This window comes from Asterias amurensis, chromosome 4 (genome assembly GCF_032118995.1).
Source record: "Asterias amurensis chromosome 4, ASM3211899v1".
NCBI lineage: Eukaryota > Metazoa > Echinodermata > Asteroidea > Forcipulatida > Asteriidae > Asterias > Asterias amurensis.
The window spans coordinates 24,593,902-24,610,868 of record NC_092651.1 but is presented as its reverse complement, the minus strand read 5'-3'; the positions used below and the strand labels follow the sequence as shown (position 1 = coordinate 24,610,868).

Here is a 16,967-nt window from a genome sequence, read left to right as displayed (position 1 = left end):
GAGGCAGTGGACACTATTGGTAATTGTCAAAGACTAGCCTTCACAGTTGGTGAATCTCAACATATGCATATACATGTAATAACCAACCTGTGAAAATTGAGCTCAATCGGTCATCGAAGTTGCGAGATAATAATGAAAGAAAAAACACCCTTGTCACACGAAGTTGTGTGCGTTTAGATGATTGATTTCGAGACCTCAAGTTCTAAATCTGAGGTCTCGAAATCAAACTCGTGGAAAGTTACTTCTTCCTCAAAAACTACGTCACTTCAGAGGGAGCCGTTTCTCACAATGTTGTGTACTATCAACCTCTCCCCATTACTTGTCACCAAGAAAGGTTTTATGCTAATAATTATTTTGAGTAATTACCAATAGTGTCCACTGCCTTTAAATCCGACTTGTTTTTGTCTTATCTCTAAAGGACCACGCCGATAGAGAGTGGAAGTTCGCCCGATCGAAACTCTGGATGAGTTACTTCGACGAGGGGTCTACGTTGCCCCCACCATTCAACCTGATCATCAGTCCTAAATCCATCTACTATTTCTTCTCGGGAGCTCGCCGAATTCTGTGTGGATACCGGAGATCTTTGACGGCAAACTACAAACCGCGGAAAAGGCGCTCGCTGGATGGAACTTTACGAGTAAGTTTGTCCACCCAGGGCCCACTTCCATGGCTCTGCTTTACCGCGAGTTCTGTGCTAACGAAAACCATTCTCCAGTAAATGTGCTGGCGCCGAATTTCGGCTAGCTGTGTAAGCGCTGAGGCATCACTTGAGCAAGCGCCGACTTTTGGTGCCAGTTATGTTAGCACAGAATGTTGGCGCTAGCTGTGTTAGCGCCGAATTTTGGCGCCAGTTGTGTAAACACAGAATTTTGGCGCTAGCTGTGTACAGTGCCGAATTTAGGCAAAAGCTGTGCAAGCGCCGAATTTTGGCGCCAGTTATGTAAACACAGAATTTTGGCGCTAGCAGTGCAAGCGCCGAATTTTGGCACTAGTTGTGTGAGCGCCGAATTTTGGCGCTAGTTGTGTAAGCGAAGAATGTGTATCGTAACTGTTTTCGTAATATTTCAGATAACAGTTTTCAGGAAGATGACTTCATTTCAGACGGGGGGATATTCAACAGGAAAACAAATGTTCAAATGATACTTAGTGTTTAGAAAGCTTTTAGGCTAATACTATACTGCTGTTCCTGGTGGTCCTAAATAATATATTTTGTATTCCTTTATGAAAAAACAGATATACGCTATATATCTTCGTCATATTCATTCGTCGGTTTCTCTTCTTTCTTGTTAATTTCATAATTGGAACTTTAAAGACACTGGACACTATTGGTAATTGTCAAAGACCAGTCTTTTCACTTGGTGTATCTCAACATGCATAAAATAACAAGCCTGTGCAAATTTGAGCTCAATCGGTCATCGAAGTTCCGAGAAAATAATGAAAGAAAAAACAGTAAAACACCCTTGTCACACGAAGTTGTGTGCTTTCAGATGCTTGATTTCGAAACCTCAAATGCCAAATGTGTGAGGTCTCGAAATCAAATTCGTAGAAAATTACTTCTTTCTCAAAAACTATGTTACTTCAGCGGGAGCCATTTCTCACAGTGTTTAAACAGCTCCCCATTACCCGTTACCAAATAAGGTTTTATGCTAGTTATTTCTTTTTTAGTAATTACCAATAGCGTCCACTGCCTTAAGGATTAATTTGGACACCTTCTGAAAGGGTTTGTTTGTATCCAGTTCAAAATAGAAAACGGCAATTACTATACAATAAATGGGCAAACGAAACGGGCAAATCTTTTTAAAGACACTGGACACTATTGGTAATTGTCAAAGACCAATCTGCTCTCTTGGTGTCTTATCTCAACATATGCATAAAATAACAAACCTGTGAAAATTTAAACTCAATTGGTCGTCGAAGTTGCGAGATAATAATGAAAGAAAAACACCTTTGTCACACGAAGTTGTGTGCGTTCAGATGGTTGATTTCGAGACCTCAAATTCTAAATTTGAGGTATCGAAATCAAATTCGTGGAAAATTACTTCTTCCTCGAAAATTATGTCACTTCAGAGGGAGCCGTTTCTCACAATGTTTTATACCATCAACCTATCCCCATTATACTCGTCACCAAGTAAAGTTTTATGCAAATAATTATTTTGAGTAATTACCAATAGTGTCCACTGCATTTAACAATAAGGTATTCTCTGTGTTTGTGCTGTTTTGTAGTGATCAGGCACTCGGTTGTTCAAAATGTTTATACATAATATATTTTGTATTAGCTTTCTTGTTTATTGGTATACATAGAAATTTGCATTACTCATACACATCGATGTTTTAGCACTGTTTACTCACTGAATAAAATCACAGGCAAATTAATACTCGGGTGGGATTCGAGCCCACGACCTTTGCAACACTAGAGCAGTGTCTTACCAACTAGACAACCGAGATTGTTTTTTAGGTTATGTTGGTTTAGTGCTTTTGTGTACTTGTTTGCAATTCGTGTCTTTGTATGTTCTTTGTTGCAAATAATAAAAAACAACTTTTCTTGCAATCTTAGATCGGTGATGGTACCGTTGGAAACAACGTTCAGACGGCCGAGACGAGGTACCAAGACGTGATGAAACGTCTTGTCAGTCGCTACATCCAGATGACCAAAGCAAACAGGAAGGCTGATGGAGTCAATGAAGATGATCTCAACGAAATCAAACAAGACATCTCAAGTCTCAGGTATGTAACCCAAACTAAACAAGGCTGTGCAGAATGTCTCGTGACGATGACTAGAGCAAGCTAGTCGAAACGTTGAGACCGATTTATGAACTCGCTCCGCAGCAGTGCAGTAAAGGACGATCCTATAATATAAGCTAAAGTAGTAGTCCCATCCGATGTCCTAAACCTTCCGCCCATAGTTACAAAGCAGGACCGTTCTAACAATCCGTTAAATCTCCACGCGGTTGCAGAATAAATAGCAAGACAGTTCTCTAGAGAACCAAATCTAACCTAGCAAGTAGACACAATCATAATTGTATCTCACGATGCAATGCTTCGAATCATATATACTGTACAGAATTCCTGCAGAAATGGGATTATAGAGCGTGGTTGGCAACTACACACAAAAGAAAGTTTGCTGTCTCATCGTCACGATGACTGTGTTGTACGGTTTCTTGTTGACATTATCAAGGCCAATCGAAGAGGCTATTTGGTGCATTTTTCGCAATCTTTATTCCACTTTGAAACAAACCTTTGCTTAAAGACGCTGGACACTATTGGTAATTGCCAAAGACCAGTCTTTTCACTTGGTGTATCTCAACATAATATGCATAAAATAACAAACCAGTGAAATATTGAGCTCGCTTGGTCGTCGGAGTTGTCACACGAAGTTGTGTGCTTTCGAGACCTCAAATTCTAAACTTGAGGTCTCGAAATCAAACTCGTGGAAAATTACTTCTTTCTCGAAAACTACAATACTTCAGAGGGAGCCGTTTCACACAATGTTTTATACTATTAACCTCTCCCCATTACTTGTTACCAAGTAAGTTTTTATGCTAATACTTATTTTGAGTAATTACCAACAGTGTCCACTGCCTTTAATACCTCCTGTTTCAAAGGTTCTGTCGAATCGTATCGGACCAAGCTTCAAATTTTTGTTTAACTAAACAAAATATTTGTTGAACTTGTCCAACATGAACAGTTTGTTTTGCCCTTACCTTATTTTAATTTACATTTATAAGAAAACTTTCCTCGATACTTTATTACACTTGTTTCTATCCATCAGGTATGAATTACGAGAAGACCGTAAGCGCGAAGAGGCTCGCGAGCACGCCAACATGAAGAGTATCAAACACGAGATCCTACACATTGTCAGTAACACCAGCGGTTCACCACACAACCCAGCCCGTCATCAACAACGCTCCAGCAGCCGTGCAAGCACCGTAAGCCAGCGCAACAGCAGCTCAGATAGCTCATCGAATGAGGTGCACGCCCCGACGCCACAGTACCCGTCCGCTCCGGTGTTCCTCACGGTGTCTGGTGATGGGGACAAGAGCGACTCATCCCGGGGGGCGATGATGACTAAGCGAGACCTCGAGGAGATGAAGATGGAGATTGTAGGCTCATTGAGGGAGGAGATTCAAACCTGCCTCCGGAGTGTAATGTTCTATAATCAAACCCCACCTCCTCCCGTCCCTCCTCCTCCGTTCTCGCACCAACACCAAGGAGCAGACGACGATGAGACGCATGAGGCATCCGAGGCAACAGAGGGCGCTAATCAACACCACTCTGGACAGTACTTAACGTTCTCTCCCGCGTTACTCGGAGAGGATCACACTCGACATGGTTACTCCCATCTTTAAAAAATAAATACTGTTGCTACGAATTGACATCGGTCATACTCTAGATCATATGAAAATTATACTTAATATTCTAACATCAAAGCAAAATTTAAATCACTGTTAAGAGTGGATGTGTTTTTTTGTAGAGTTACATGTCTCGTAATCCAACTTCTACGAACTTTTTTGGGAACATTCATAGTATCGCGTGAGACTTTCTGAATGGGGGTTTTCGCACCAAACTGATGCCTTCGTTTGAGAGTGCTCGTGGGAGCATTCGGAGCTCCGTCCCCCACGAACCTGCACGGAATATGTTTGGTCATTGGCGGGTGACGCATTGATTGAGTCTCATCCACGAGCTCTCTTTATGATGGCCCTGATGAAGTGAAGCATAAAAAGCTTGTGTTCTAAACATTTCATAGAATATGGGATAGGGTAAACTAAGGGGATTTTCTCCCTCGTTCCCTGCGTTTCACAGTTGTTACTCAAACAGATTTTTCAGTTCCAGCAATTATTCACCAGGTTTATTTTTATCGCCTGTTGGCCTTCCTCGATTCAACGTTGATGTTTATTTCTTTTACCTTGTTGTGTTCATAATCGTTAATAATAATCTTCATTTATATTGTAATTCGTACCCGTTTCAGTTAGATCATACAAACAACTTTTGTTTCTGGCAAAAATTTTCATTTTCTTGTAATTAATTTGAACAAGTTCTGAATGGTAGTTTCAGTTATGTATTTTTTCCCCAATATTTAGAGGACAGTTCATTTCTTAATGTAACTCAGTATTTAATCATTCATATATTTATTATCAAACTTGCTAGCAATTAGTATAGCTTGTAATTATGTTGATATTGATATTACATTTTTCTTTTACAAGGTGTTGAGTGTGGTAACAATGTACGGGAAAGATGACGTCACTTGTTTGTCTTATTCACGTCCCTTTTCCGTCAAGTTCGTTATTTTACGAGATGTTGTCATTGCAGTTTATTGTGACTTGTCAAAGTTTTCTTCCTGGTTTCTGGTACTTAAATGTAAAATCCTTATTTTGCCTAAAAAGTAATACCCTTTTGCCTACATTTAAGCCTAGTCCTAAGGGATTTCAAAACAATCTCGTATTAGGGCGTAACTTCATAAAACTGCTTATTGTTTCAAAGGCAGAAAAAGTTGCTAAGCACAGGGACGCTAACCAGCATCACAGCAAACAAAAAATACCATTTTATATAACTGGTGTCCGTCTTAGTTTCGCTTAAATTGTTCAGCAATATTTTCTTAGAAAGTGTGCTCTGTATGATTTGAAATCTGATGTGAACAGTGTATATTTTCCATCCGCCATGCTATTTCATTTTCAAATGGCGCGCCATGCATCCTTGATTAAAAAATTTTAAAAAATTAAAAAAATACGTTTCACGCCAAAAAAAAATAGGACCGCCCGTTTCTCACTGTGTTAAAATTACCCGGGAAATTCCCGCCAAAATTTGGTCGATCTTTTGAATTTGCTAATCCTTGCAGATGGAACACACCTATCCCGGGAAAAGGTTATAGATCTACCCCTGCTCGGGGGATAGAGTTAAATAACCCAGAGTTAACATAGCTTACAGAGTGTTAATCTTGCCCAGTGAAGTGGCATGAAAGTGTAAAACATGTTCACAAAGAATTCCCGGGAATTTCTTGAGATTTCACGTCCTGTGAATTGGCTCGGAATGTGAGTGGCTTGCGAGACACGAAATAATGTTGCCAAGGAAAAGAAAACACAATCATTGTCAAAATTTGTTATCAGCTCCAAACACACGGTAATTCACATTGGCTGAGGTGACTGGTCCCCCTTCTATTTTTCGCTCAGCTGTACTGAATTATGACTTATTAAAGGGAAGGTACACGTCTGGTAGTTACTCAAAACAAGTATTAACTTAAAAACTGACTCGGTAACGAGCATTGGAGAGCTGTTGATAGTATAAAACATTATGGGAAACGACTCCCTCTGCAGTAACGTAGTTTTTGAGAAAGAGGTATTTTCTCACTACAATAATAAAAGACTTTTAGTTAGAAGTCTTTTATTCCTATCTGAAAGCACACAAATTCGTCCAACAAGGGCGTTTTTTTCATCATTTTCTTGCAACTTCGATGACCGATTGAGCTCAAATTTGTACAGGCTTGTTATTTTATGCTTATTGGGATACACCAAGTGAGAACACGGGTTTTTGACAAATTAATACCAAACGTGTACGTTGCCTTTAAAGCAGTATGTTCCTCCCAATGCGATCTATTGATTTATGTGAATATTAAATAAAATTCATAGTTTGTGCGTGAAGTAATAATAATTAGTTTCATTTGTTAAAGATGAGACAACGAGTTTGTATGTTCTTGTAAAAATGGATGTAAATAATATTGAGTGTGCTAAAGGAAGTTTTCATTTTTCATAACCACGTGTATATTGTTTAAACTGTTACTGCAATGTAACTTATTATACAAATAAAAGATTGAAGTTTAAAATAACTGGCGAATATAATAATATCCTAACATTTGTAACAAAATTATCAACATTTTTACAGAACTTAAGACTTAATGACAAGCTGAGGTAGTTAATGGTTTGTGTTCTGTATTTTGATTATATTTTTAAATGTATGTTTACATTGACATTTGTCACACAATATTTACAATTAATATCGAAACGCAGACAAAATGTCAGTGTAAAATATTTAGCTTTACATTATTCATCGTCATCATTCTAAAGACTTTTGTAAAACGACACCTGCTCCATCAAAGGGCAGAATTTCTATGAACTATATGAGTAGTGTTTTTAAATTATCTTGTTATATCAGTTTTACAAACTGATCATTAAATAAAAGTCTTATTTAATTACATTGATACAATAGGGCTTACTTGAGAAAGGTGTTTAACAATTTTATTGAACATAGACTTGTTCATTTTCAGGGGTAAAAATGCTCATTTGAAACAATTGCGACAATTGATATATAAAACATCCCCCCCCCCCCCCCCGCCCAGAAGAATTGCCAATTTCGTTTTTTTTGCAATTGTATTCTTGAACTAGAGAATTTTTTTAAGTTATCTTTTTTTCAAAAACATCATTATCGTAGGCCTACTGTGCAGAAACCTTATAAATTCATATTACTATTTTGTGGTAAAAAAATCCCTGTACACAATTTAATGGCTCTGTTTGTATAGGCAATTCTGTGCTTTGTGAAACTGGGCTCAGGTGTACAAAATCAAGGCATCAAAACAGATACGTAATGTGTGAGGAAAAAGCAGTAAAAAGACCTATATAAGTTTTTGGTTTAGGAATGACTTCCCTTTCTAGAACGACTTTATCCCGAACCCTTGTATATACCTGCTTATAAGTACTAAACAATAAAAAAATAATAAAAATAGCTGAGCAGATGATAAACAATTTAAGGTAAATTATAAGGCCTATATTTTGAACCTTATTCCTAGCTTGTTTTTCCTTGTTTATCAACTACATACTGTTTGAAGTACTCTACATATAAGTTTTAAAACAGTCTTGTTTAACTCAAAGTTACTTATTACTAATTTGGATAACAGTGTAAAGCATTGTTAAGCATAGTCTCTTTCTCCAATAAAAAAAACCCTTCATTGTGGAAACAAAATACAGTTTTCTGTTTGGAATTCTTTATTGTCGTGCGACTGTGTCATACGGGATTACATAACCAACCACGTCGGAAAACAGTCCGGCTGATCAAGTTTTGTTTTTGTTTGTTCGATATGTTGTTGTTTTTCTCTTTTAACTTTCTAGTGTTCTTGTTGATTATGTTCTTGTTCTTGTTGTTCTTCTCACTTGTTCGTGTTGTTGTTGTTGTTGTTGTTGTATACGTCAAATCATAAATTCTTGGAAGAAAGATGTTATCATTGAAGAATCAAACACGCCGAAGGCACTCGGATTTTTCATAGAGCAAAAAAAAAGGTTTTTTTTACTACTGATCTCCACTATAATGGAGATCAATGGTTTTTACCACCTGTCTGACTGGTTGCAATATTGGGGGCGCACTTCAAGAAAAACGGTCTCTCATCTATCTCCGGAGTGGTTGTCCATGGAAGAAGAATTAGAAAAGATTGTCAAAAGTATGTGAAGTCCGGGATGATGAAGGTAGACTACATGAATACAACTTGAAAAAACGGTAAAACCGTCTTTAAAACCCTAAACACCCCGCCACCCGGGGGAGGCAATCGGACACAACGACTAAAATGAGGGACATGCTAGGCCTACAGTGTTGGTTGTTGTTGTTTCGGGGAAATTTTTGAGCTTTGCAAAACCTCGTCTGAACAAATGCTGCCATTTTTGCCGCCATCCATCTGAATGTTCGACTGCAGAAATCATTTCAATTCCCCTTAAAGTCTGTCCACGCCCCTTTGACTCCACCCCTCCTCTCTCTGGATCCTTTTTCGACGGCTGCTGCAGATTCGTCACATGATTTAGATGGTAACCCCCTCGCACTGTACAAAGCAATGACACGTCACGGTGGATACCCGTGAAGAGCCAATGACATGGATATGTGATGATTGCAAAAAGAAGGCGTGTGAATCGAGGTTAAAAGCACCAGATTTTTATCAAAATTTCCACCAAAACGCAGAGTGTATTCCAATCAGAGATCGCAGGAAGATAGTTTGAGGTACCCTCTCGGTCGTGATTCCCGTTGGCGGGTCAGAAACTGTAGCCATGATGGACGACGAGACCGTGTACGGCACAGCCGACGACGGCGGGGTTAGCGTGATGTCCGAGCGGGTGCAGGCTCTTGCTTCGAGCATCTACCGAGAATTTGAGCGAATGATCAAAGGCTACGACGAAGACGTCGTCAAAGAATTGATGCCACTTGTCGTCAGTGTCCTGGAAAATCTTGACGGGACTGTGGCTGAAAACAAGGACTATGAGGTGGAGTTGGAACTTCTTAAAGATGACAATGAGCAACTTATCACACAGTACGAGAGGGAAAAGCAACTCCGCAAGCAAGCTGAACAGGTTTGTTAAATATTATGTTTTGTTTGGTTTGGATTCCGAGTCTGACCAGGAGTTACATTAAAGTCACATGGAAGTGGTATTTTGTCAAAATAAAGCTTTTGTCACTAAAATACGTGGTTTGATGAGTGGAATATAAATAAAATACGAATAAACAGTTGAGTTAACCAAGGTTTAAAAAAATTACTTTCCATTTTATTGTACACATTTAAAAATAGGCCTGTCCCAAGAAGGTGCTGTTTGTAATCTGGCCCCGCACGTACAGAACTATGGTCACAGAGCAGACTGCACGCACTGTATGGCTGCTGTGCGGACGGTCCACTCGGATTACCCAGCACGGTGAATCGCATTCAGTGCCAACACAAGATATTGACGCTTTGCGCAAGCTAGAAACATGCCCTCAAAGTTTAAACAATACCCAATTTTTTTTCACGTTAAACAAACGCACCTGTAGGTTCGTGACGTCTTTCAGGTACCTTCTTCGACTTCCCACCATCTGGAAAATTTGTTGGGATGGCGTCATGTTTTAGAAAAGAAATTTTCTCTTTATAATGTCGAAATGTGGGTGTAGTCCGGATTCTCGAAGCACAACGGCTTGAAGTGTTTGCTGCACAGCGCTAGAAAAGACGTCGGACCGGACCACTTTGCAAACCGACCCCATCTTTAGTTGTTTTGCTTCATCCAGCAGCAATAGATCTGGTCGACATGCAAGAACTTTTTTTTTTTTTAAACGTACAAACTCACGACTAGGACTTGCATAGTACTTACATGTACGTGTGGGATAACTTTCTGTATGGTGCCACCACCTTTTCACTCATTTTTACAAAAAGGGATATCTCATTGAGGTAAATTAGATACTATATTATTTCATATCAAATGAAAAAGTGGTGGCGCCATACGGAAACTTTTCCTACGTGTGTTTAATGTTAGATCGAGGCAAAGTCTGCCTCGATTGATGTCACAAAAGGGGTAAGCGGAGTCAGCCCCAAACAACTTTAACCTATTTTTTAAACCTAAAACTAAGTCGTTACAAACAATTACTCAAAAAATTATTGTATTGTTCATAAACATATAAATACTCTAACGTTTGAAGAAAAACACTCTATTTCCAGGTGACTTTAAGTAAATAAATAAACTCACTTCCTCCATGCTATGCTGAGACTCTATACACTTGTGATTAACTCCACTTAAACTTAACCATGCAATTGCAACTAATTGTATTTAAATTTAAGTTTAAATTTAATCAGAATGTTTGGATTTAAAACAACAAACAATTTTCAGCCTTTTGATGGTCGTCCAGATTTTGTTGCAACCTGCAGCTTAACACTAGAATTCACACCCGCTGCGCATCTGGAAGGTGTGTGGCAAGTCAGCGAGTTGATGCCAAGTAGTAGGACCGAGCATCGTGTGCTGATTTGCAGATAACAATCCAGATGTTTGAAATGATCTCCTTGAACAAGATGTGCTTATTGAAACTTGGGATGTTATGCAAAGTTCTGCTCTGGCATAAATACCTTTTACCTTTAAGGCAGTGGAAACTGTATTTAGTCAAAATAATTATTAGCATAAAACCTTTCTTGGTGAAAAGTAATGGGGAGAGGCTGGTGGTATAAAACAATATGAGAAACAGCTCCATCTGAAGTGCCATAGTTTTGGAGAAAGAAATCATTTTCCATGAATTTGATTTCGAGGGTCTCGAAATCAACCATCTAAACGCACCAACGTCATGTGACAATGGTGTTGTCTTCTTTCATTATTATCTCGCAACTTTGATGACCGATTGAGCTCAAGTTTTCACAGGTTTGTTATTTTATGCATATATGTTGAGATACACCAACTGTGAAGGCTAGTCTTTGACAATTACCAATAGTGTCCACTGCCTTTAAACTGGCACAACATCATTGATAAGAGGCATCCTCTTCAAGAGGTCAATGGAAGACTGCTCGTTGAGTCATTGGTCCATTTTGTGCACCACATGTCAGAGATGTGTGTCTTTCATCGTTTTATCATTGACATTGTTTCACCTGAGCTAAAGTCTAAACCTAAGATGTAAAAAAAAAAGTCCATTTACATGATTTAGCATAAATTAGCGAATATCATGAACTTGATTACTGTAAACCTGTGGCCTGTAATTCAAGTCAATTCCAGCAGTGCAGGAGTCATTTGCTCACCAAATAAAAGTGTTTCGCTACCTCATAGTTTTAATTTACAGTGGCATACTATCTGAAGATTCGATTGACCCAGTTCCCCTGACGCCACCACCCACAATAAATGTTGGTTGGAATGTTTTTGGAGTCCAATCCCCAATCTATGACATTCTGTGTCAACTACATTTTTAGGCTACACACATGTATTTGATCAACATGTCTGCACCCTCTACTTAACCCCCACCCCTCGCCTGGCTCAATTTATTTTGTACAAAACCAGAATTGAAATGAGAGAAAACCAAGCTTTAACAGGTTAAATCTCCTGTAAAGAGTATCTCATTTGTAATTTGGGTAATTTTTGTAAATAATCAGAATAATTATGTATTGGCCTGATGCTAAAATTGCATGGCAGTTAGTAGCCCCCCCCCCCAACAAATCACCAGTGGAACAGAAAACAAAAATGAATCCACAGTAAGAAATCTTGAGTTATTACCAGAACATTGTTAGCTCACACTGACGCATCAATTAGTGAAAGGTCTAGCTCAGAGCAAAATCAATAACAAGAGGTGTCGACTGTCGATGAGGAATGGTGGCCATCATTGGTCAAAGAATTCAGAATGTGAAATAAGATGCTCCTCCATCGATCCGATCCATCAGAAAATGTCTCTTCTTTCTTACTTTCATTTTTATCTCTCCTCTTGCTGTCTTTCTTGCATTGATGTTGGATGCTGAGATTCTTTTAAAGGCAGTGGACACTATTGGTAATTACTCAAAATAATTATTAGCTATAAAAGCGTAATTGGTAATGAGTAATGGGGAGAGGTTGATAGTATAAAACATTGTGAGAAACGGCTCCCTCTGAAGTGACGTAGTTTTCGAGAAAGAAATAATTGTCCACGAATTTGATTTCGAGACCTCAAGTTTAGAATGTGAGGTCTCGAATCAAGCATCTGAAAGCACACAACTTCGTGTGACAAGGGTGTTTTTTCTTTCATTATTATCTCGCAAGTTCGATGACCAATTGAGCTGAAATTTTCACAGGTTTGTTATTTTATTAAATGCATATGTTGAGATACACCAAGTGAGAAGATTGCTCTTTGACAATTACCAATAGTGTCCACTGTCTTTAAAGGGAAAGGAAGGCCTTTTCGTTTGGTAATCACTCATAAAATTAAGGCAGTAACGACTTTTGGTTAGAACACTATTTTATAGCAGCTTTCAATTTGATATTAAAAGCATTTTGAGTAACATTTCACTTCAAATGGGTAGGGCGTACATCATGTGACTACCTTGCATTGAATGGATTATGTTTAATATGTTTTGTGCGTTAAAATAGGAATTAGTATTTACTTTTTTCCCTAATTTAAACAAAGAGAATTAACTGAGTAAACTGCAAGTCTGCTGAGCTGAGCACAAAGTATGTACTCAATATTCTCAATAACGCAAAATTCTTCCAGTCCAAATAAATTGACCGTGTATTAAGATGCACTCAGAATCCATGGTCATGAAATCTAATTTTATTTTATTTTTTCCCTTCTAGACCAAACCCTAAAGTGATCAGGCAAATAGAGTCATTCTTCATTGATGTGAATATTTGTATTTATTTTTCCAGTGCAAGTGCGAAACAGTCCCGACTCAGTACTGAGCACTTTTACTTTAGTCTGTTACTGAATTTAATCAAGTAGAAATAGTCTGAAAAATTTCATTAAATAGACCAGTCATGAATTTCATTTAGCACTGTACAATGACTTCATGTCATCTCTATCGCAATTCTACGATAATTTGATAAAACGACACATAAAATCCTTTCTGAAATCGGGAAACTTAATTTGATTTTTTTTTCTCACAGGTTTCTCTTACAACAAATTCTCAAGAGGGATGATGTGTACATGTAACTGGATGCGCATTCCATTACAATTGTAACCAAGAAAGCATTTGTTGTCTGAATTGCATTGGAATAAAATTTGATGATAATTTTTCGCCATTTTAAAAGGGCAATAATTTGCAAAACACCAATCTTGGATTCTGTGGGTTTTGAATCTCCAAAACTCGCCTTGACATGCTTGAGGTGAGTTTTGGCGAATCAAATTTTTTCAAAGGCCTACTTTTAGTGGTTTCTTACCAACGAGGGCATTTTAGACAAAATAATTGCAGCATGCTTACACGTATCATTACCATCTTTATATAAAACAAAAAAGCTTTTAGACAGAAATTACACAATAATTGGAGATTCAAATTTGTCAACATAGGTCAGACAAAATATGTTCGCAGGATGCAGACCTGATCATGAAGGTGATTGCCTCCATGCCCCCTGGTGATTGCCTTGCCCCTTGAAATGCTCGACAGTAGAAATTAAAGAAGTCCTCATAGGATGCCCTTTTTCAATGAGAAAATGCCTTGGTGCCCTTGCCCTTCAAAAACTAAGCATACAGGCCTTGGATGCCATTACCATCTTTATAACAATGAGGCTTTCGAATAGAATTTACACAATATTTTTCCCTGAATGTAAACACCTGTTTTAAAAAGCAGCTTCTGTACTGTGTTGTGTAGTGAAATGGACTGAGGTTTTGTAGACTGTGTGTGTTGTTACAATGTGCGCTTGTTGCTAGATTGATTTTTATTTTCTGCCAGTAAGTTGGTTCACAGCTCGCCTCTTGTACTCTTGATAACGTGTTTCTAATAGAATGTGTAATGTGATTGATAGATGCATCAAATCAATGCTGGCAAATGATGCCATTTAAAGCCATTGGACCCTTTCGGTAAACAGTATTTTCCAAAGCCCACACTTCGTGTATCACAACTCCTATATCAAATAACAAACCTGTGAAAAATTGGGCTCAATCGGTCATCGGAGTCGGGAGAAAATAACGGAATAACCCACCCTTGTTTCTGCACGTTTCGCCGTGTCATGACATGTGTTTCAAATAAATCCGTAATTCTCGTTAACGAGAATTTATATTGTTTTGCTGTTTTCTCAAAAAGTAAAGCATTTCATGGACTAATATTTCAAGGGAAGTCTTTCACCATTGCCTTCTGTAAACCCTGTAAGTTATTTGTAAATCTGTGAACTTTTTTTATTTTTGTCTGAACCGAAAGGGTCCAATGGCTTCAACTCGGCATCTTTGTATTTGTACAAGACTGTTTTTCCGAAAATCACCTGCGGTGTTTTTAATGATGGCCAGTGCATGTTCTGTTGAAGTGGACAACTGACTATGTACGTTACATGTAGATCCATTTCTGTTTCAGCATTCTCATAATAATGCCAACGGGTCAAGTAGTGCACATGTTGGACGTAATTATCATTTTTGTTCAAGGTTTTATTGTTGTGATGGCGCGGTTGTTACGTGTTGACATGTATATTGTTTCTATCCTGTTATATTGTGACCACTTATTGATGAATCCCCATTTATAATTCCTGCCAATATCATCCTCCAATTTAATGAATTGTTTTTCTAAATAATAAGAAAATAATATAATACAGTATTGTCCTTTATATTGTAGCGATAAGATGCTCAAGGCGATTGAACAGATACCTGTTTCGACAGGTTTTTACGATTTTTGATTGTGAGACCAATTTATGTAGCACTTATACGTACCATGTCATAAGGTTTTACAAGGTGCTGCGGCCTGCGATGTATTCAGCAGCCACTGCCAGAAAACACCAGGTCCGACAAATCTCATCTCTCAGTGATAAGTGAAACTGGGTTCTTTATTACACAACACATGAGACCAACATCGGCTTTACGTCTCATCTCCAGGGCAAAGAATCGTGGTTTTAAAGTATCTTGCTCAAGGACACAAATGGCACGACCTGGGCTCGAACCCACACTCTGCTGTCCAGAAACATCAGAGTTTGAGTCCGGTGCTCTTAGCTGCTTTGCCACGACATGCCACAAAAGTTTGGTATGGACCAAAAGAATGAAACGCTCTTCCAAATCACATCAAGTGTAATATTATTAATTTCATGTAACTGTTTTTAGCTCCTTCAAAAAAAATTTTTTTATGGCGATATATAAATGTTTTTAGAATTTTTGAAGAGGTTCCATTATGGTTAATTACTTGATGTTGATGTGTAAAATTATATTTGCTATTATTTATTTTGTAACAAATTTGTTTCAACAGAAATTTTTGGAGTATGAGGATGCAAATGACCAGGAGAAGAGGGCGCTTCAGGGACGTAAGGAGGCGTTGGAACTCGCACAGAAACAGATGACCTTAAAGGTCAAGAATTATGCCGATCAAGGTCAGTAAATGGAGTTCTGATGTGATTGAAGATCTGTTAAATGTGACGGCAAATCTGGAAGTAACATTGAACATCAACCTTTTAAATTCGTCCCTGATTTTGATGTTTTCTAAATACCTTATTTATGAACAGTGACCTGTGTCGATTCCATTCCATTTCTTGGCCGGCAAGATAATGGGCTTATGATAAGTTTTACATTTATTGTCATAATAAAGTTAACCACTTAAAATAAAGTCTTGTAAAAATAACAGCTGCACAAGTTTGAAGTTCCCCTTTCTTGATAAGAAAATGTGACTCAAAAATAAAACAGTGCAATGTCGGTAAAATGAAAGACTTCAGCCAAATTTTGACAAATATGTAAAAAAAAAAAAAAAAATGTGGTTGTTTTGGGGAGGGTTAGGGTTCACACAATAATTTGGGTTTTAAACACTACCATAAAGGGTAGCAAAAAAAATTAATGCTTAAATAAATTTGTAAATGAAGTACAAAACATTTCGAAGACCTTGTTTCAATTCAGCATGCGTCTGCCAAACATCCTTAAATATGGTCCAGACTGCCATGCACTTTTGAAGAATCCTAAGGAGATGTCTGGAGCTCTGTGTGGTTTACACTCCGCTCATCTTCTAACAAACAAGTTAACAAACAAGTTTTATTATTTATGGTTTAAGGGCACTGGACACAATTGGTAATTACTCAAAATAATTGTTGCATAAAAACTTACTTGGTATTGAGCAATGGAGAGCTGTATTGTGAGATACGGCTCCCTGTGAAGTAACATAGTTTTTCAGAAAGAGGGAATTTCTCACTTAGATAATAAAAGACAACAGCTGATGCCTTTTACTATGGACATCTTAAAGCACACAAAGTTTTGTTATGTAAATGCATATATATAGCCCGGTTCATACTTCTTGCGAATGGGATTGCGAAACGAATGTGATAAGTATTTGACGTCACAACTCTGTTTTTTGCAGCGAATGTTTCGCAAAAGTTGAGCACAGTACAACTGCAGCGAATTATTTGTTACCAATATGTGACGTCAATATTGGTAATGCATTCGCATTCGCAGGAAGTATGAACCGGGCTTATGTTGGGAAACAGCAAGAGAGAATACTGGTGTTTGACAATTACCGAAAGTGTCCAGTGCCTTTAATACTTGCATGTCTTGCCCGTGAGATGAATCATAGGCATATTTACTCTCCTCCTTGTAACTGGATCTCTTCAAAGACGAGCTCATGATGAGAGAGATTGAATGCAAATCGTAATTTT

General features: G+C 38.0%; 2 protein-coding genes across 2 annotated transcripts in view; both read left to right on the top strand.

Annotated features, from left to right (window-relative positions):
• The window catches only part of LOC139935956 (transient-receptor-potential-like protein), a 37,985-nt gene extending 30,683 nt beyond the window's left edge, over nucleotides 1–7,302 (top strand). The window contains exons 6-8 of the mRNA XM_071930621.1: nucleotides 419–637; nucleotides 2,555–2,724; nucleotides 3,770–7,302. Coding sequence (XP_071786722.1) covers nucleotides 419–637; nucleotides 2,555–2,724; nucleotides 3,770–4,346 — 966 coding nt within the window. The 3' untranslated portion in view covers nucleotides 4,347–7,302. The remainder of the gene's footprint in view (nucleotides 1–418; nucleotides 638–2,554; nucleotides 2,725–3,769) is intronic.
• Nucleotides 7,303–8,808: 1,506 nt separating this feature from the next.
• LOC139935716 (C-Jun-amino-terminal kinase-interacting protein 4-like) overlaps nucleotides 8,809–16,967 on the top strand; it is a 68,670-nt gene continuing 60,511 nt past the window's right edge. The window contains exons 1-2 of the mRNA XM_071930260.1: nucleotides 8,809–9,314; nucleotides 15,581–15,701. Coding sequence (XP_071786361.1) covers nucleotides 9,015–9,314; nucleotides 15,581–15,701 — 421 coding nt within the window. The 5' untranslated portion in view covers nucleotides 8,809–9,014. The remainder of the gene's footprint in view (nucleotides 9,315–15,580; nucleotides 15,702–16,967) is intronic.